This window comes from Thunnus albacares, chromosome 8 (assembly GCF_914725855.1).
Source record: "Thunnus albacares chromosome 8, fThuAlb1.1, whole genome shotgun sequence".
Taxonomy (NCBI): Eukaryota; Metazoa; Chordata; class Actinopteri; order Scombriformes; family Scombridae; genus Thunnus; species Thunnus albacares.
This window is the reverse complement of record NC_058113.1, coordinates 20,719,976-20,740,376: the sequence shown is the minus strand read 5'-3', so window position 1 is coordinate 20,740,376 and position 20,401 is coordinate 20,719,976. Positions and strand designations below refer to the sequence as shown.

At 43.2% G+C, this 20,401-nt stretch overlaps 3 protein-coding genes across 3 annotated transcripts; all 3 read left to right on the top strand.

The window, feature by feature from the left end:
- The first annotated feature begins 83 nt into the window (after positions 1–83).
- il11a (interleukin 11a) lies at positions 84–7,732 on the top strand. The gene is made up of 5 exons (XM_044360236.1): positions 84–166; positions 960–1,117; positions 5,610–5,705; positions 5,839–6,000; positions 6,127–7,732. Exons 1-5 carry the CDS (start codon positions 160–162, stop codon positions 6,304–6,306), a joined length of 603 nt encoding a protein of 200 aa, XP_044216171.1. The 5' UTR covers positions 84–159; the 3' UTR covers positions 6,307–7,732.
- A 343-nt stretch (positions 7,733–8,075) lies between these two features.
- znf628 (zinc finger protein 628) lies at positions 8,076–16,150 on the top strand. Its single transcript, XM_044360061.1, has 9 exons — positions 8,076–8,210; positions 8,674–9,252; positions 10,010–10,082; positions 10,181–11,119; positions 11,294–11,464; positions 11,621–11,954; positions 12,219–12,373; positions 13,345–13,587; positions 13,730–16,150. The coding sequence occupies exons 2-9, from the start codon at positions 8,864–8,866 to the stop codon at positions 15,782–15,784; spliced, it is 4,359 nt and encodes a 1,452-aa protein (XP_044215996.1). The 5' UTR covers positions 8,076–8,210; positions 8,674–8,863; the 3' UTR covers positions 15,785–16,150.
- Positions 16,151–17,419: 1,269 nt separating this feature from the next.
- On the top strand, positions 17,420–20,190 carry nat14 (N-acetyltransferase 14 (GCN5-related, putative)). The gene is made up of 4 exons (XM_044360372.1): positions 17,420–17,581; positions 18,111–18,269; positions 18,957–19,262; positions 19,375–20,190. The coding sequence occupies exons 2-4, from the start codon at positions 18,189–18,191 to the stop codon at positions 19,816–19,818; spliced, it is 831 nt and encodes a 276-aa protein (XP_044216307.1). The 5' UTR covers positions 17,420–17,581; positions 18,111–18,188; the 3' UTR covers positions 19,819–20,190.
- Positions 20,191–20,401: the final 211 nt, after the last annotated feature.

The following is a 20,401-nucleotide window of genomic DNA, read 5'->3' as shown; positions in this document are numbered from 1 at the left end:
CTCTCATTCATCCTCTCTCTTGTCCTGACAACTTTCCTCCTCACCGAAGAAGAAGAAACCGGAGCACGTGACAATTTCCGGAGTTCAATTTATTTATTAATTTCCTATTTATTTATTTATCCACGTTTGTTTGCTGGTTCTCTTGGATCCGAACCAAATATGAGATGTAAGTGATTGTGTGAGTGTGTTTTAATTCATGAAGTGCTCAAGTTTTTTTTAATTAACATTTCTTTACAGGTTTGTCTTATTTTATTTCTTAACGCTAATATTTTTAAATTGTGGGTAAAGTTTATGTGACTGTTGCTGCTTTTTTTATCGTCCCTATGCAGACTAAATTAAATTATTTACTTGCTTTAAATCCTAAACAATTGCCTCACTTTATGACTTGACTGATGATATGGAAAACTTCTATGTTGATCCTTCAACGGTTAAAGTTAGACTATAGGGCAGGCAGCTCAGATGCTCCTGCAGTGTTATTTTGGCTGTGATTCTTGTGGTTCACCTGTAATTATCAAGCATTCATCATTTCAACAGCACTGTGGTTCCCTTTTAATACTTAGTCTACCTTGTATTTGAACTTGAAAGGAAAAGAATGAATGAGCTTACTGTTAGAGAGTTGGCTTGGTCTATATAATTTATACCACCAGCTCACGTCCCTATCCAGTTGCAGGTGTGACAATCAGCAGCATTCATTGCGTTGCTTATGGTAAAGGAGTGATGGTGATATTCAGTGTCAAAGCCACGGCTTTTAATGATTTAATGATTTGCATTCAGCCTGTGAAAACATGACTCTGACACTGAAGCTCTACAGGATTCCTCTGCCAAGTCTGCAGCTATTGTTTATATTATGGTGCAATATCTTCCCCTGGAGTTGACAGCAGTGGCCTGAGGTCATTATCATTATGGCGAGATGACAGCGCCTCTCCACTAATTGCTTCCGTTTTGTTCTGCCTCTACAGTGCTGCTCGACTCCTCCTCATCTCTCCTCTTCTCGCTGTTATTGGCTCAGCTGCCTGTATTCACGTCTGCCTCTCCAGTCCCTCAGCGGCGGCCCAATGACATGGATAAACTGTCCAATCAGACCAAAAATCTAATGAAGCTTACCCAAGAACTGCTGGTAAGTGAACATGTCGTCATGCTGATTAGGAATCTCAGCTACTGATTGGTGGAGAGACTAATGAGGGCCTGGTTGCCCTATGCTAATTGAATTGTTAATGCGAAGGTGGAAGAGGATGCGGGTCGTTAATACGCCAGAGCCTGCATTAATTAATCGTTGCCTAATTGCATTTTAGTGTTAATGTTACCTCTCAGTTTAGGTGCCCTCACACTTAAAACTGCACAACTTTTGCATCATGCAGAGTTGTGGAAAAGTTGTTGGGCTGAACTACACCAGGTTTGCTCAGGACTCCAGTCTGACTTAAAGGGAAACTTCAGTATTTTTCCAAGCCGGACCCTATTTTCCCATCATTTTGTGTCTAAGTGAGTAATGGGGACAACAGTTTTTGAAATTGGTCCAATATTGAGCAAGCGCACTTCAGCCGGCAGCCGCGAAATGGGCTGCAATGTAATCCTTTGGGGCAATTGTGTCCAGTCAATGTACGTCCACTAAAAGTGCTTGTTTTTTTACTGACAGGCTCAGATTGTTATTATAAGTGTCTGACAACATTATGGAAAGGATCATACAGAGAAATAAAATGTTTTCTTTACCTTTAGCTTGATCAGGGCTGGTTGTTATTCCCAGTGAGAACCAACCAGGATTTCAAATGCAGTTACAACATCAAGGTGTCATAAAACACAAATTTGTTTAGTCATTTTGATAATTTGTTCAGTTGTAGCTTGAAAAAGAGACAATATTGCTTAGTGGGAAGGTATTTGTCCAAAGTCATATTGCACTTGTAGGTGATGTGGTCTACAGGAAGACATATTTTTAATGCATTTAATGTTTTGTATTAAATGTCATAAATATGGAACTCTATAGTAGGGGTGGAGTTCAATCCGAGCACAAATAGCGTGTTTTTACGAATATTCATTTCATGCAAATATTTTAAAAATTATTTGAGAAAAAATACATATCAAATAACAGCATGCAGGTCAGGACTCGTAGCATAGCGAGGTTACATCGTTGTCTCCATCCCTCTCCTCTGCTCCGCTCTGCTTTCTGTCTCTGTGTCACAGATGTATAAATAGCTGCAGGTCTGTGTCTCAGGCAGAGCTGAACTTTGGTTGAGTGGTCAGCAAAGTTGTCTGTGGTCTGGTAGACTGGGGTTTGAGACCTGGTGTGGGAATCTTCCTTTGCTATACTATATTTCACTGGGATTTGCAATAGTGAAATTTTTCATCCTCTACAATGTGCAAATAATAGCCTGTCATCATTTTGGGGCCTAACTAAAAACCACATCCAAATTTCTCAGCTGAAAGCCAGTATTGCAAGTCCCAGTGAAATATGATCTAAATCTGAACTTTTTCAAATAGTTGGTGAAAAAACTTTCACTTTTGAACCTGTTTTGAAAACGTCTTTTCACTGGTGACCATAGATGTTTTTTTAAACGTCTTTTAAACAGGAAAATGCTCACAGTCTCGCTCAAGGAGAAGTTTCGTTCTGAAATCTCACAAGAATTGACTTGTAGAAATCAGCTATTGAGCCATGACAGAGTCGGAGAGAGGAGTGCCGAGAGGAGTATGTTGTGTTGGAGTACAGAAAGCGTAGCTTAGTGTTATCTAAAATGGCTGAATATTTAGCTGATTTCGACAACAACTTAACTGTCGTGAGACTTGATTAGACACAATAACAAACAGACCAGATCAAGCGAAAGACAAAGAAAAATGTTTTATTTCTCTGTAGGGATCCTTTCCATAATGTTGTCAGACACTTATAATAATAATCTGAGCCTGTCAGTGGCAAAAACAAGCACTTTAGTGGACGTACATTGACGGGCCGCTATTGCCCCAAAGGATTACATTGCAGACTGTTTTGCGGCTGCTGGCTGAAGCGCTCTCGTTCAATACTGGACCAATTTCAAAAATTGTTGTCCCCATTAGTCACTTAGACACAAAATGACGGGAAAATAGGGTCCTAGTTGAAAAATACCAAAGTTCCCCTTTAAGCTGCTTTCATTGATGACAGACTGGCTGGAGTCCATGCTTACATCAGGGTAGCAAAAGCCTCAGGGGAGATTTGACGGAGTGATCTCACTTTTAATCCACACTGGACTGGGAAGGGAGGGGAGGTCTGACTCAGCAACCTTATGGTCTGCCTGGTCACCTGATTGGTGGCAATACCAGGAAGATTGGTGGTCATGGAGGCCAGTGATTGCTCATGTAAGAATTAGCACCCGTTTACAATGATAGGCTACTTAGAGACATGAAGGGTTCACTAGGATAGAGAAACAAGACATAGACATAGGCCTAGGTATATGTTTTATATCTCCCATCAGGACAATTTTACAAATTAACACTGAACCTGCATCCAAGTGGGCCCAAACTACCAAGCATACCATCTATGAAATTACAGCAAAGCACGTATGTCTACATGCCTGTTTATATAGAAACATGTTTATGTTCTGTGGCTAGACGGTGGATGTGTAGATGAAGAAGTTTCACTTGCACATATTGTACGAACAAGTCTGGCTAGAAATCTCATTTTGTTGATAAGTCAAGTGGGTAGGAACATCAGATTTGAGGACTTAGCTTTTGCTCCAGCTGGTGATTGTGTAGCAGCACAGTGTTTTAACAGGTGAAAAGAAAGCGGGATCATATCTCTGGATCTTTGGTTACACATGACTGATCTAGATTCTATTTTTGCATTATGCAAATCTCAAAACTCTTTTGTTCAGGGGATAAAATCAAAAATAGCCACATACTCTCTCTAGTCTTAGTCAGTAGATAGTGTTCAGAAAGTGTGTGTGGGTTTGTTGCTTTAAGACAATGTTACAGGTTATCACTGTAGCAGTAGTCCAACCTGGGGTCCAGATGTGAAGAAACCAGCAGTATCAAAGGGTGTTGGGGACAGTATTAGACAGTGTTCAGTAACATGGAAGATTTATTTTTAATTTTTTTTCCTTATTGTGTGGAATTCCACTAAAGAGAGGACAAAGTTAGGAAAGATAAATAAAATGGGAATCCATGGAAAGTCCCTGCAAAAAAAAGCAATGAAACTGATGCTTTAAAGGGAGAGAAGTGTGTGAGTGTATACACATAGGTCTATATAAGTTTACTGACGCAAACTGTGTATGTGTGTGAGTGAGTCTGTGTGTGTGTGTGTGTGTGTGTGTTTGCATGCATACTGTAATGGTGCAAATGTCTATATGTGTGCATGCATTTGTGTGTATGCATTTTTGTGGCCGTGTGTGTGTGCACTGAGGGTTCTGTAAATAGTCATGGTTGTGTAGGTGCGGTGTTTAGTGTTTTGCTTTTGGTCGCCACAGCAAAGTGACTTGATAAAAATCAAAAAGATTTATCACATTCCAGTATTTGCATTCAGGAAGAAAAAGGCTGGATGCTAAGTTCTGTCGGGTGAGGTCATGATCTACGATGGAGAGAGCAAGAAAAGGAGGATAAGAGGGAGAATTAAAGGCTGAGAAAGATGGAGCAAAAACCACAAGAGATGAAGAGATCAGAGGGCCAGCTAGATGACAAGCCAGTGGTGTATGTGTGTGCATGCATGCACATGTGCACGTGATGCTGCATGTGCTTGTGCACCTGGTATGAGTGAGAGAGAGAGGGGGGGAGAGAGAGGAGAGGAGCAAAGCGAGGGATGGTAGAGGACAAAAGCAACAGAGACAAAACATTGGACCACAAACATAAGTGAATTCTTATGAAAGGCTGATGGAGCGACATGAGAGACAATGCAGCACATTCATGACTAAAAACATCAACACAGAGAACTGGAGCAAACAGCACAACAAGGAAAACACTGAATAACAGGTTAAGGAAGCATTAAGCACATACAACCTGTTTACACAATACATTTCTGGGCACTAATCATCCTAATGTTGTTATGTTCCTCTGCTGATTGGAAATGACGCATGCCACATCAGTCATCTCCATTCATTCCCATTCATTACTGAATCAGGCATACACCTTTAATACTAAATTGCACAGCTGATGAGCACAGCTGCCTTTGTGAGGTAGAATTCCATAAACCTGCAGTCAGGTTGTTTATCCCCCTCTGGTGGCCATGATGTGCACTACATCTCCCGTCTGGACGTAGTTTACAACACATTTCGAGCTGGGCAGCGGCACTGCGTCATTCCATCTTTTTATAGCTGTGACCCTGGAGTTTCCCTACAGCCTTGTGTTGTCTGTCCCACTTGGAGCTTTCTTAGTCACTGCATATGTTGTTATCCTCTCTCCCTGTAGAAAACATCCTGTGGGTTCAGGTCATTTGCTCTTATTGTTGACATTTGGGGAGGCTGAATGTGGGTGAACTCACTCTGACCCGATCGACCACACTCTCCTCAGTGAGAGCTACTGTCTCTAAGCACAGAAAACAGTCACCCAATCGAGGTGCTAGACTAATACTTTCCTCATGTTGCCGTGACTTGTCTCAGGATGAGTAAAATTGTGCTGATGTGTGTGTGTATGTGTGTGTGTCTTGTTTTCTCTTTCAGAAGGAGCATGCATTCGACTCAGACGTCGAGCCCCACAGGTTCAGGTCTCTGCCAGAAATGAGCAACAGATCAGCCAATGACCTCAACAATCTTGAGGTAATGCTCTGATAATGTATTTGTGTTAGAGTGCGTGCTTGTGAGGGGACAGGGGTTGGTCTGTTTCTATCCGCACAGTTACATCTTGCCACACCCATGCTAAGTCTCTAAAGTATGTCTGTGTTGTTTCCAGCTGAAGCCCACACTCTCTCAGCTGTATGCTGACCTGAAGCTGTATGAGCACCACTTTGAGTGGCTGAGCAGGGTTTCAAAGAAGCACCACCACCCCGCACTGCCCAAGCTGGGAGAGATGATCAAAGAAATGAAATCTCTCATCAACATGCTGCACCGTCAGGTAAAGAGCTGAGTTGCCCTTGTTGATACTTGTTTTCAGTGTTTAACTTATATCAGTGTGCGGGAGTTTTAGTCTTCAGTAAATTAGTGGTTGTTCTAATCTGTCTGCTTTTCTTCTCACCTACAGATGCTGAGGGTTGAAGCACCAAAGCTGACTCCGGCAACGCCCTCCCTCCCCCCTCATCTCCCCTATCAGTTTGACGTCCTGCAATCAAGCCATGAACTTCTCCAACACTTCAAGCTCTTTTGCGATTGGGCGTACAGAGCGTTTCTCAGCCTTAAACCCAAAATCTCTGCAGTTCAATGATAATCCATTAACTAAAAGGCTGCAGAGCCAGTGAGAATGCATGGAATCCCACCTCAGCCAGAGGGAAATCAGGACCATGTCACCAGTGTGCACTGTAGTCAAAAGCATCCCATACGAGGCCCAGACATCAACCAATGACGTGTGTTGAAGAATGTGTCTTTCCATCAGAGCCAAAGAGGATGCATTATACTGCAGCTAGATACGACCATCAAGATTAAAGCAAACTATCAGTTTAACTACGATGATCATGATTTCCTAAACTTTCCTAAAGGCCTTGTTCATGACCATGTTATTTATGTATTTATTTATTTATTGACTGTTAGTAATTTATTTAATTTTATTTATTTGAAGTTGTAATGTGTCACTCTCATCTTTATTTCTGTATTATCGTGAATTTATTTCCCCACATCTTTGTAATCTTTCTTTTTGTCTTGTGTCTCACTGATCCTCAAGGAAAACACAGTAGCACTTCCTAAACCTATAGCTCTGATTATGATTTTTCTTACTTTAACTCACTTTACATGGCATTTGTGTATTTATTTAGCCAATAATTCTTCCAGTAGATGTAGCATACATTTGGGACAGCCAAGGTTTTCACTGTCTCTCACTTAACAGTGCCCTTAAAGTAAACATTTTAGATGTTAGTGGAAACTTCGAACCATATTTAATGTGCCTTGTGTTAATTTATCAATTCATGGCCTATGACATAAATTGCATTTATGTGTAATTGTCAGGATGGTAGCCAAAGAGAAGTGAATACTTTTTTTTTTTTTTTTTTTTTGCCAGAGGCAGAGTGTCTATTTTCAATGCCTGTTTCTCGCGTTCTGCATGAGGAGGCATATCTAATGTTGTGGTAAAGTTGTTTGAATGTGCCCTGTTGCTGAGCACTGATGGACCTGATTAGATTCTTTGCACAAACTTGTTAGGATTAGCCTCTTGGATGAGTGAGATGGCTGATTTTGAACCTGTGCTTTGGGGTAGAAAAGTTTTTTTTTTTTTTTTTTTTCCTGTTTGTTTTGTTTGTTTTTTAAGTTAAACACCCAAAGCCTTAAAATACTATGTATTGTGACACTATGTTCTGTACAGGTGTACATAAATGTACATGAATGTAAATTGCTGTATTTTGTTTTTTTCTACAATATAATGTAGAATACTTTACCAATTTATCACTATAATTTTTGTTCATTCCTATTCTAGTATTTGTTACAGTATTGACTATTTATTTAAGTAACTTGGTGGAACTATTTATTTTATGCTGCAAGGGAGCCAGTCTCCTATCTTTTTGTACTTTTATACAGTTTTTATTCTTATTTACTATTATTATATCATTATGTTTAAATTATTGTTGTAACATCAAGATGCCTCTTCCACACACTGATTGGCCTCAATGTGAAATATGTGCCTTGGTGAAATAAATACTAAAGAATGTGCACAATGGATTTTAGTATATCATTGATATCCACCTGCAACTCAAACTTTGACAGACGCATGCTGGGGGCAGACACAGACAGATACTACATTACCCAGAAGTCTGTGCGCCACAGTTAGAATAGAAACGATACGTATCCAATGTGAATAGAGCTTCATATATTGCCTTTTGAAGGTCTGGAATGTAAGTAAATTATCGATACGCACATTTAGTCAAATTTAGACGTTGTAAATATTTTTAAGTGATGTTTATAAACGTCAATCTGTCTGTTGAAGCTCCTGGCCAATCGTAGTAGCTCGTCTATTGTAGCAAACAGCCAATCACCGTCGCCGTTCTTAGAAGGCGGCATCGGGTGGAGGACTGCTGTTAGTCTGCGCTGTGTTTATTGTTAAGGTTGTGTGGATTAGCACTGCGGTACTCAGTTCCCTTTTCATAATATCAACAATATAGCTTTAAAATGAGTTAAAGATGGCCGGTGAGTACTGCTTCAGCCTGTGTTCATGCAAATCCTTATCGAGCAATTTAAAAAAGGCTATTCCGCATTGACGGCTGCTACATTAGCTTTAAATGCAGGCCAATAACTGTTATTGTTGATACTGTAAAAACCGGTATTTTTGTGTGTGTATGTGTGTGTGTGTGTGTATATATATGTGTGTTGTCTGTTGGTTTGTAGGGCTGACCAGTTACGTTAGGATACACTCATAAAGTACATTAATGTGTAACTTAGCAGTAGCCTCTGTGTGTGTATTGCTAGTAAGCACCGCACTGCGGGGACGGACAGAAACGGAATGACGGCCAGGGGAAAGACAGCAGGGAGGGGAGGACGAGCTTCATAGACAGGAAGGAAGGAGGGAGGGAGGCGGAATTTAAAGGGGACATTCTTCACAAGAGTTACCAAGTTATAACACTGTATTTATTTCCATTTGACTTCATGTCAGACTTGGCCTGAGCTGTCTACTTGGGATGACAGCTGGTGTTTCCAGTGGCTGTCAGGGAAGGAATTCATCAAAGACACTGAAGCAACAATGAACGAAGGAAAGGTGAAAAAATCAACCATGATACTGCCCCAAAACTGATCCACGACTGCATCCAAGGAATACCCTCATCTGCCACCAGCTTCCTCTGGTAATGGCTAACTCAGTGGCCACTTTAGTGGTCCAAGCAGAACTCTTACCACCTCAGTCCACCGCCTCCCTCTCTCCTTTCCCATCCCTTCTTGGTTCAGGAGAGGATGGCGAGGATGATAGGGAGAGGGGGGAGCTGGTGGATGGAGACAAGGGTGTAGTGGAGGGCGGAGAGGAGGTTGTTCTGGACATGGTGACGTCGGCTGTGTCAGGCCCGGCCCAGCAGCCCGAGCAGTCGGACCATCCCTTCCGGTGTCTGGACTGTGGCAAGAGCTTCAGGTGGTCGTCCAGGCTCACCCACCACCAGAGGAGCCACAACAACGAGAGACCCTATCGCTGCAACCTCTGTCCCAAGGCCTTCAAGGGCTCCTCCGCTTTGCTCTACCATCAACGGTATACATATATAATAGCTTCAAGCTAATATTTGAGTATTTTTGTAATGAACAAACATGGCTTGAAACAAAATCCAACATCTGGAATGAGCTGGTCAGGTTTCACACATGTGCTATCATTCAAATAGTAATCAGTTAGCCAAAGGTGTCAAGGTACAGTCGCATTAGTCTTCTGTTCAATGAAAGTTCCCCCTACTCAGCCCCAGTAAAACATGAGTTGTCCAAAATGGATAATGGCAAACTGTAAAACACTGTGTATATTTTAGTGTAGTAGTTTAATATTAGTGTAATACTGTATTTTATAAAACTTGTTGATGGTGCGCTGCTAGAATAATTACTTCTCCATTTTCAAACGGTGCGTCAGTGCCTCTATTGGCTGACTATTTCAATTCAAAGGTCAGAGTTGGTCAAATGTTAACTCTGACCTGTCAGATTGGAGGAGATTGCACAGAAACATGAGATGCATAGTTGAACTTGGCTGTCATATGGAGTTTAATTGAAGAAGTGTAATATCACCATACCTTTAACAGTCAGAGAACAGAATACTGACACTGAAGCAAAGACTGGACCCACCTCTGCCTGATTTTATAATTTGTTTAATCTGTCTAAATTTACGTTTAAAGAAAACTCATCAGATTCAGATTACCATTAACATAATTTATTCCCTTCATAAAAACACCTGTATTTGGTACCAGTGTATTATGATTGTACATAATTTATTATGCTGTTCCACCTCAATAGTTACTTTTCTTTTGAAGGTCTCACTCAGGGGAGAAGCCTTACAAATGTCAAGACTGTGGCAAAGCCTTCAAACGCTCATCTCTGCTCCAGGTGGGATTTCAAACCAAGTCTTTTTTTTTTTTGGAGTAAAGAAAATGCTTAAATTTGAGAAGGATTTCATATTTCTGTATCTGTCTTTCTATCCATAGGTTCATCAGAGTGTCCACACTGGAGTGCGTACCTTCTTGTGCCCCTATTGCCCCTTGACCTTTAAATGGAGTTCTCATTACCAGTATCACCTGCGCCAGCACACTGGAGAGTGCCCATACCCCTGTGACACTTGCCCCAAGGCCTTCAAGAACTCAAGCAGTCTTAGGCGACACAAGAATGTCCATCTCGGTCTCAAGCCTTACACCTGCTCGGTGTGTAACAAATCCTTCACTCAGTCTACCAACCTGAGGCAGCACATGAGGATACATACAGGCGAGAGGCCCTACGTCTGCAGTGAGTGTGGACGCAGCTTCACACACTCATCAAACCTGGCCCTGCACAAGAACTCTCACTCCAACCTCAACGCAGCAGGGAAGGAGGGAAAGAGGGGAGAGGATGCACAAACTAGAAATGACATAGTGGAGGTGGTGGTAGGGGCAGAGGAAGTGACATCATCCATGTTGACAGACATGGTGGGATTTGTGAGCCAGGCAGGGACCGATGGAGTAGGGGTGGGGATGGAGGAAGTGTTCTTGTCAACCACCTCGTCCGGCCAGAATCCAAACCTTCTCCCCCAGCTCACCCTCACCTCCTCTGGAGAGAATGTTTGTGCATCCAGGGCCATCGGCACAGAGGTTCACCTGAGCATGGACACCGGGGCCAGTGTGCTGCTGTACAGCTGTGGCAGTTGCAGCCACACCTTTGGCACAAGAACAGAGCTAGAGGAGCACCAGGCCATCCACATGGCTCCAGAGGAACACAGGGCCAGTGGGGAAGCGGGACCTGGGGCAGGGATGGAGGTTGGGGATGGGCTGGTGGGAGCCAGCCACCTGCTGGCTGATTTTGAGGAGGTGGTGGAGACGACCACAGTGGCTGAAAGTGGACACACGACAGAGGTGCTCCTTGGACTGACGGAAGGAGCAGATGGAAGCAATGCAGTGAGTGATGAATACAAGAGGAGAAGAATAAAACCTTCCCATATTAAATTAAAATACTTCAGTATAAAAATTGCGGAGTGTATATCTAGTACTAAAAAAATCACTCATCGTCAGTCTACAAAGTGCAGGAGTTAGATCTGATGATATGTATCACTTCCTTTGGTTTGTCCTCAGAATGTGGGCACCACCCAGGCCCAGTTTGACCTGCTGCAGAGCTTCACCGAGGTGACTCAGAGCTCTGAGTCCGTTCAGCCAGAGGCCAGAACCACATGGGCAGGGCTGTCATGTGGCTACTGCAATAAGACCTTCAAGACCAGTGGAGGCCTCAATAGACATGTGTCACTGGTGAGAATGACTGTTCTAATTGCTTTACTATTAACACTGTTATGCTAATACTGATATGCAGTACTGTGTATTGAGTACTAACAATAATATATTGCAGTTTGAGTCATCTATCCTAACATAATCGTTACTTCCTGTGTTCATCTTTTGTTTGTCCAGATGCACTCTCTCTCATCCCAGTCCCGTTCCCAGTTCAGCTGCTCCGCCTGCGACCGCTCCTTCCCCCTTCTCTCCTCACTCCTTACCCATCAACACTCCCACACCCCTGAGCAACGTCTCCTGGCCGAGGCAGAGGCCGAGATAGTTTGCCCTCCTTCCCTTTCCTTGTCTCTCCCGCTTCCCTCTTCTCCCAGTCAGGCTGACAAGCAGCAGGAAGGACAGAGGAAGATCCATGTTGATATCATTACCGTCAGCGAGGAGCACGAGGAGCAGCCGACCAAACCTGCCAAAGCCCCCAAAAAGACAGGAGCTAGCAAGGGTACTCCTGCTGGAGGTAAAGACATTTATATAGCAGAACAGACAAAGAACAGATGTTAGGCAAAGATTTATGTTTAGAAATCAAGTATACAATCAGAAGTTTGAGCCAGGCCACTTTGGTTGGTAACCAGGGATTTTCTTATTGATCTTTCTTGTGTTTCTGTTTCATTTTAATCCATGAACACTACTTAACAAAAAAACTGTGATCTTGACTGTTAAAACCTAAAATGTTTGATCATTTTCACAAATGTGGGACCATGTTTTACTATCTCTCGTACAGAGAGGCCATATCGCTGTTCAGAGTGTGGAAAAGCTTTTAAAGGGTCATCGGGACTTAAATACCACATGAGGGATCATACTGGGGAAAGGCCCTACCGCTGCACTGAGTGTGGAAAGAGCTTCAAGAGGTCCTCTCTGCTCTCTATCCACCAGAGGGTAAGGCTCACTCTTCACAAAGAATTTGCATGAGTTTAGTTTCCAAATGAAATACCCACCAACTGAATTTTATGTCACTGTAGAACTGTACATTCCTCTAGTTTACAGGGATTGTGGCTCTTGAAAATGGTATACACCTTTGCAGAATGCAAGAAATCGATAAAAACATATTCTTTGTGCAATAACACAATCCACAGCTATTAAGGGGTGGGAATCTTCAGGAATGACTCAGTTTTATTTGATTCTGAGTCTTGGTGTCATGATTCAATTCTGAATCAACTCTTGATTTAATAAATAGAAAAGGGGGGCACTAGTTTCAGGGTCTCACTCCGATTCACTCTGTGCCAATCCACAGAGTCCACTGAATTGCTATGTGAAACATAAATAGCAGTTAAGCTAACTGATCTAAGAAAAGTTGGATACAATCGTTTGAAAGCATGTTGCAGTCTTCTGTGTGTGTGTGTGTGTGAGTGCTGGAGTAAGAAAAAAGCGGAGTACTCCACTGTGCTGTCACTAACTTTCAGTGTCCAGCAGTTGAGGACATCCTCTATGCTGTAACAGTAGTAGCAGGGAAACCCATCGTTATCCACAACTCTGTACAGCTGCAGGGCTTTGAAATTAAACAGACTGTGGACTGGGTTATTTTCTTAACCCGACCAGAGTTGGCTGAAGTTTTGTTAAGTGTAGCAGTGTGTGTTGGATGGTCAGCTTGTTTGCTAGTGCGGGAGTTCACTGCAACACTACTCTAATGTTAATGGGTGATGGCTTATGAAATATTCACAAAATACTTAACCTTTGTCTTACAAAGCTAATAAGTTAGTTATTTATTGTGTAATGCACATACAAGTGCCCAGCCCAAATGGACTTTTAAGACACCAAAAGTGTAGTGGTGAAACATAACTAATTATTTAGCTATAAAATCCAAAATTCTCTGAAGATGACCTATGAACTAATTTTTTCCACTTACCCAGGTACACACAGGCGTACGGGCCTTCCAGTGCCCTCATTGCCCTCTCACGTTCAAATGGAGTTCTCACTACCAGTACCACTTGCGGCAACACACAGGCGAGAGGCCTTATGTGTGTAAGGAGTGTGGCAAGTCCTTCAAGAACACCAGCTGCCTGCGCAGACACAGTCAGATGCACTCTGGACTGCGGCCTCATACCTGCTCTATCTGCTCCAAGTCTTTCTCCCAGACGTCAAACCTCAAACAGGTCAGTACAGCCTATACACATTCAGCTGTGATCTCATTCATATTCTTATTCCTTTGTATTTACAGGATGTTACTGTACTAACTAATACTGTTTTTCCATTTCTCCTCCCCAACCTCTCTGTTTTTGTTTTTTCTGTTTGCAGCATGAACGTACCCATTCTGGTGAGAGACCCTTTCAGTGCACACATTGCAATAAAAGCTTTACACACTCCTCCAACCTCCAGCTCCACCTTCGTACACACTCCTCACGCAAGGACTTCAAATGCCCGTACTGCTCGAAAGAGTTCGTCATGCACTCCTACTTGCAGAGGCACATCCGAACCCACGGTAGTGGTGTTCCTCTGCCCTGCCCTGGTGGTGGAGGTAAAGAAGGTGTGGCAGTGAAAGCCAGTGTTGGAGGCGTAACAACCACCACAACTCTGCTCAACCCCATCACCCTGGAAGCCTCAGGAAACAGTGGCAGCCTGATTGTGTCCCAGCCAGCACTAAATATTCCCCCCAACACTTCCCAGAACTACTTCATGATTCAGACAGCCAGCGGCTTGCAGCTCATTCCTCTGACATCCCCTCCACCTGCACCACCACCTCCTCCGCCACCACCACCTCCGTCCCAGCCACAAAACTTCCTCCTCCTGCAGTGCCCCTCCACCAATGGCAGCCAGTCGAGCTTGATCCTCGTCCCTACAGCAAACAACCCTCCACCAGCCCCGGAGCCTCAGACTCTCCCTGTGCTTCAGACTCTCCAAGCACTCCAGCCTGTCCTAAACCAAACACAGACTCCGATGCCCCAGTTTTCAACTGTGTCACAGCAACAACAGCAGACCAGGATCATAATCACCAACAATAATAACAATGCAAGCACTCCTGTTGCCACGCCAACACACAACCTCTCAGCCAACTCTCTCCTGACCAAGCCTATACTAGGGAAAAGCACACGGACAGCAAGGGGCAGACGGGGACGCAAACCAAAAACTGCTCTTCAGAAATCTGTAACAGCTCTCGTCGGTCAGACTGCAGGCGGAACTGTGTCAGTAACAAACTGTAATGTAACCAGTGTTGCACAGAGGCAGAGTATTACTGCTGCTAACACCACCACAGAATCACTACCATCATCTGTATCCACAGCATCCCGCTGTCCTCTGTCTATATCTTGCACTACTATCCCAAGTCTGTCAACTTCCACCACTGTAGCCCCCACAGTGGATACCTCAGGATCCTCATTATCTGTTACCATGGTTACACCAGCCACCACAGCAGCCACAACATCAGTTTCTACTCTTGCTACCCCTGAAGGGAAACCCCCGACCACACTGGGGGAAGTAAGGACAGGGGAGACCATGACAGGGAAACAGTTTGTGTTATGTTTTGATAATGAAGGACGGGCGAAGGAGGGGATGAATATTGGGGAGGGTGGGGAGTCGTATGTGTTGCAGTTCGAAGGGGACGCATCAGGAGAGGCAGTGGATGGTGGGATGGGTGGGGAGGGAAAGTCACTTGTGCTGCAGTTCAAGACCAATGGGCAAGGAGAGGGAGAAAAGGGGGGAGATAAAGGAGGGATGATGTCACTTCTGCATGATTGGGGAGGAGAAAAGCAGGGTGAGAGACAGACAGGAGAGGATGGCAGCCAGGGAGAGTCCTATGTCCTTCACTTCCACACTGAGTCACAGGACAGTGGTCCATCCAGTGCTACCTTCAGCCAAGGGCAAGACAACAGCCTGCAGCTTTCCTGCACACCTACCCAAGGTTTGGTACCCCTTGATGGGCAGGAGGTGGTGTTTGAACTTGGTGGTGAGACCAAGATAGAGCAGGAAACTGAGGAGGGCATGCAGATGATAGCCCTGATTGAAGGTGAAGGGGGAATGATGGGAGAAGAAGGGGCAGGTTGCAGTGCTGCAAACAGTCGGGTTACTGAGGGTGGAGGAGCTATGGAAAGTATCTTTCAACTAGAAGGAGGAGAGGAAATTGTCATTATTGAGGTCAGCACCAGTAGCTTAAGAGAGGGAAGGATAGAGAGAGGAGTTGATGGGGAAATCTCACAGAGCAGTGAAGTGAAATATGAGAGTGGAACAGTAGAAGCAAAGGAAAAGTCTGTAAAAGAACACAACTCTACGGACAGTTCAGAGGTACAGACATCAACTGAAGATACAATGAGAAATGGACCTATACCTAACTCTAAAGAGATGCAGTTCTCTAACTAAATGAAATCTGCATGTGTGTTTGAGATGAAGAAACTGTATGTGTGAATGAATGCCTCACTCTTTGTGGGCTCGGTGTGTTAGCACTTTAGTCAGTTTGAGGTCTCCTGGAACTGAGCGAGAACATGCAGTTAGATGAGTACTGTGTTGTAATGCCATGGTGCCACATACTAGAAATGTTATACATTCAAAGGCTGTACATGGACCTTGGAATATTCCTAAATATATTAGTTTAAATGATACTGTCATTTGCAGTTTGTTTATTAAGTAAATACGTTTTTGTGAATAAATGTACATGGTCCACTTTCCTCACAGTGTTAATAGTAAATAGTAATTAAACTAATTATTAATAAATCTGTTAATACCTTTTATTGTTTGCCTTTTTTGCTTCCTTTCAACTCTGTCCGAGGAAACACAAAGAGGGAATTTGATGCTAAAAGACTGTAAATGGGGCAGCTATCCACATGATATGACTAACTCAGACTGCTGAAGCCTCATATAAGCCTCAGATAAACTCTTAAATGCATTTTTGCATAAAATGACACACTGTGGCCCCCATCACTTACACTGAAAGCACATTTGAAGAGGATCTTTTAAAGAGATTCCCCTTTCCCAGTTTAATATTTTGATTTTTGTGGTCTATTTACAAACATTTGCATGTTTTTATGGTCAAAAATCACATAGTTACAGCTGTACAAGCCATGGAGGCAGCCCCTCTGTCACACTCAGCCTGAGACGGACTGTTTTGTGACCGCTCACTGCCCCTCTCTTCTGATTGGCTGAGTGTTTTCTGAGTGACGCACGCTCAGACCAACCACAGGTAACGGATTGAAGCCTACTGCAGCTAGGAAAAACCAGGGCTCTGGGTAAAACTCACCAGTAAATTGTGATGGCCTCCGCTGAGGAAAATGTTATCTAACATTTGGAAGGCTGTGCAATGACAAATTTGCTTCCTGACATCCAATAACTTTGCAGAATTTCCTTAGTGGAGGAAATGCTTCAAAAGCAGAGGAGAGGAGAGAAACAAGCAGAAGATAAATGACAACAAAGCGCAGTAGACTCTCACACTGAGCTGAAATGAAACAAGTGCACATAACTTACATAAATTACATCAATAAACATATTTTGTTTCTTTCAGGAGGGATGGGGGTCTGCCCCTCCAAGGCAATGGTAGGGGAAATGCTGAACGTATAGTTGTGACATCACAACCTTACAGAAGTCCAAACAGCTTATTTAAAGGCACTGTTTCTAAATACGAGCTGTGTGCGTTTCGCCGTGGACTGAGCGTTTTGATACTTTCATAGTATTTATATACCACATAGGCCTGCTTTATAATCAAAAAAGAAATGGAAACCTCCCTTTCTACAATATGTCCCCTTTAATAGCCACTATGAACAGGAGGAATGATTACAGAGAGGAAAACCTCTTTCAGTGTTCAAATGGACACCTGACTGTTGTTTTAAGACAAACTTGAAAAATTGTAAATCTATCCTCTTTAACTTTTTTTTCAACTAAAGATACAACGGTTTGGAGCGTGGTTTACGCTGTTACGTTTGCCATTCACGTAGCCTTTCCGCAGTGCGGATTGTACGTACGTAAATGGCGTAGATCGACGCTTTGTAAATGTGTAACGGCGTACAAAACTGAGTACGTTTGTATACAGAATACCTTCTTTGCGAAGAAACGGCTGTGGACATTTAATCAAACGTGCCAAACCTGCACGGATTTCACAACAAACTGCGAGATACATAGTTTTTATTTTTCTTCTTTCAGCTTAATGTGAGCTGCGTGGTGCAGGAGGTAAGCGGAACCGGGGTTTAGAGCAAGAGCTCACGACAGTTAGGGGGTCTTATGTGTGTCAGGACAGACGGCAGCTCTTTGTAATAACCATATAAGGTTCTGAACGAGGTCTTTTCGCTTTCGACTGTACCTTTGATGATCACTGTTTAAACGTGCAGATGAAACCACGAATGATACACATTAGACAGGATGATGGTGATACATGCATGCTACAAATCATCTATAATCCCCGTCTGTCTTTGTTGTTTGGGGCAAGCGTGGGTGTGATGTGTCATCTCAACTGCTGGCTCATTGTAAGCGAAGTCTTGTGCATTGCAAAAGATTAAATACATTGACCCATTTCAACTGGAACTGCTATGTCATAATACAGATGACAATACGTATCTGTCAGTTCACAACAGTGTCAATTTCCTGCATGATTTAGTATCAAACATTCCCAAACTGTATTTAATCTTCAGCTGTTTAACCATTAAAATACAGCCTTTTGTTTGTGTATGTTTTTGTTTTCTGTGTGTGTGTGTTTTTGCAGGGTTTCTGTGCACAGTGTGGATGGTGGATGTGGTTGAACAGTGGTACGGCACGCCTGTTGAGAGCATAAAGCCTAAACATGGTGAGGCTGGAGTTGGATCAAGTGGTGATGAGGAGGATGAAGGAGGACGACATTGAGATAGTCAAAGCCCTCATCAAGGTTTGTACAAAACACTCAGAAGTTTTGCACAGACTACTGTTGTGGGAAAATCTTCAAATGGACCAATAAATCTTCAGGTCACCCACAACTTAGCATTAAACTCAAAACTTATGAGAGAACGACTCAAAGAAATACACTGGAAGCTGGTAGAGTTCAATGTGAATTAGTTTACTCTGCATAAAGAGCAATACAAAGCAAACCGAGGCCTTGATCCCGGGATAAAGAACCTAATGCAAAATCATAAAATATTAAATTATATACCTCTCATAACCCCTCATAATGTTGAGCTTATTTTCTGAACCCCACCTTGCTTGACCTTGACACTTTGGTAAGAAATCCAGACATGACTCATCTCAGAAAAAAAGGGTGTCTCAAACTCCTCTAACATGTATCAACTGTATCTGGCAGCTTCCACATTTCTCACAATACACATGGCCTAGCAGCCTTCAGTCATTGCACACAGAAAATCAAAATGTGACATTACTGATCATCCCCTTCCAAATTCCCCTGCGAATTGTCTCTTATTGACGTAAACATTATCTTTGCACTCTCACTGGCATATTCGTTTGATCATGGAAAGGCAGTTTTCCACCACACTACCTTCAGAGGAGATTGTGTAGACATGTGCACATGACCATTGCATGCACCTTGTGAAGTTTATGCTGATTATTTTTTATGTCTTTCCAGGAGGGCTGTGAAGGCACAGAGAACCGTCTCATTCTCCACATCCTCACTCGTCCGCTCTGCCTTTTCATTCTGGCAGTTTTCTCTTCAATCCTGCGCTGCCTTGTGCATTCCTTTATCATGGCCCTCGCTATTCCTGTCTTCCTGCTAATTGTCTTTCTCAAACTCACCATGCCACGGTCCACAGGGGTTCTGGGCAGCAGTCGCCCCTACTGGGACTATGTAGGTAGCAGCTTTAGGGGGACGCAGGATGAAACTCTGCAGAATCCCTTCTGCAGGATCAGTGGCAAGACACCAGTGACAAAAAAGGTTAGTCTTGTTTGCTTTTTTTTCATTTGACAGTTTTTATAATCATCAAAACAAACAATTATAGTAACCAGATATAGCAGCCATAAAATATAATTGTCTTTCTTTTACTCAGTCAAGGCGCAGTATTGGACCCAAAGAAAAGGACAAGGATACGTCAACAGAGAAGATCACTCCCGAGAGGGAAGAGGAAGCGGGGCAGGTGTGGGTGGCAGACTGTGACGGGGACATCCTGGGCTGCGTTTTCCGCGAGAGCAAGCAACGAGCAGGTATAAGGAGGATCTGCAGGCTGGTGACGGGCTCCTGGTACCGCAGGGAGGGTCTGGGCCGGCTTCTTGTCCAGAGTCTGGAGCAGAGGGAGAGGGAAACTGGTGCACACAGAGTGTACGCGCATGTCCCCTACCCTTCGAAGGTGGGGGAGGCCTTCTTCAGGAAACTGGGTTATCAGCAGCTGGGGGAAGGCACTGATGAAGACGAAGATGGAGAGAGGAAGCTGGAGACTCCAGAGAGAGGCTTTCTGGGATACTCGCTCACTAAGGTGTTTTACAAAGACTTGTGATTGTGTGAGGATGGACTTCTGGAGAGAAAAAAGTGAGCCCAGGAGTGATAAAAGGTTAAAAAAAAGAGCTCACATAAGCACAAACTGTGTTTGTGTCTTTGCTGAAGAGAATGGTGTCATTGTTGCAACATTTTAGGATATTTAAGTTAATGGTTTATTGAAACAGGTGTTATTTATGCCAGTATTTACTGTACTGTATGTGTTGCTGTTTTGATTGTTAGTTTGTTTTAAGTATATTTTTACCTTTTTAGCATTAAACACATGGTTATTTATTATTTAATGTTTCAAAAGTGACCTCATGATGCCTCAGGCTTGCTGTTCTCTCATCACTTGTAATGAAGTAAAATATTTATGAAAAATGTGTGTTTCTAAATATGTGTTTGTGTGGTTCTTTTCACAAACCTTTCAATGCAGAAACTGGGTAGGTGTGAAACCATACATATTTGTAGGAGGATGCACAGTTACTGTATAGGAAGTATATGTGGTTAGGAAGTACATGTGAATCTGCAGAATTCGACTGCCTTTACCTCTCTGCACCGTGGCTGCTGCTGCTCACCTTCATCTACAGTATGTGAGTCAGCAG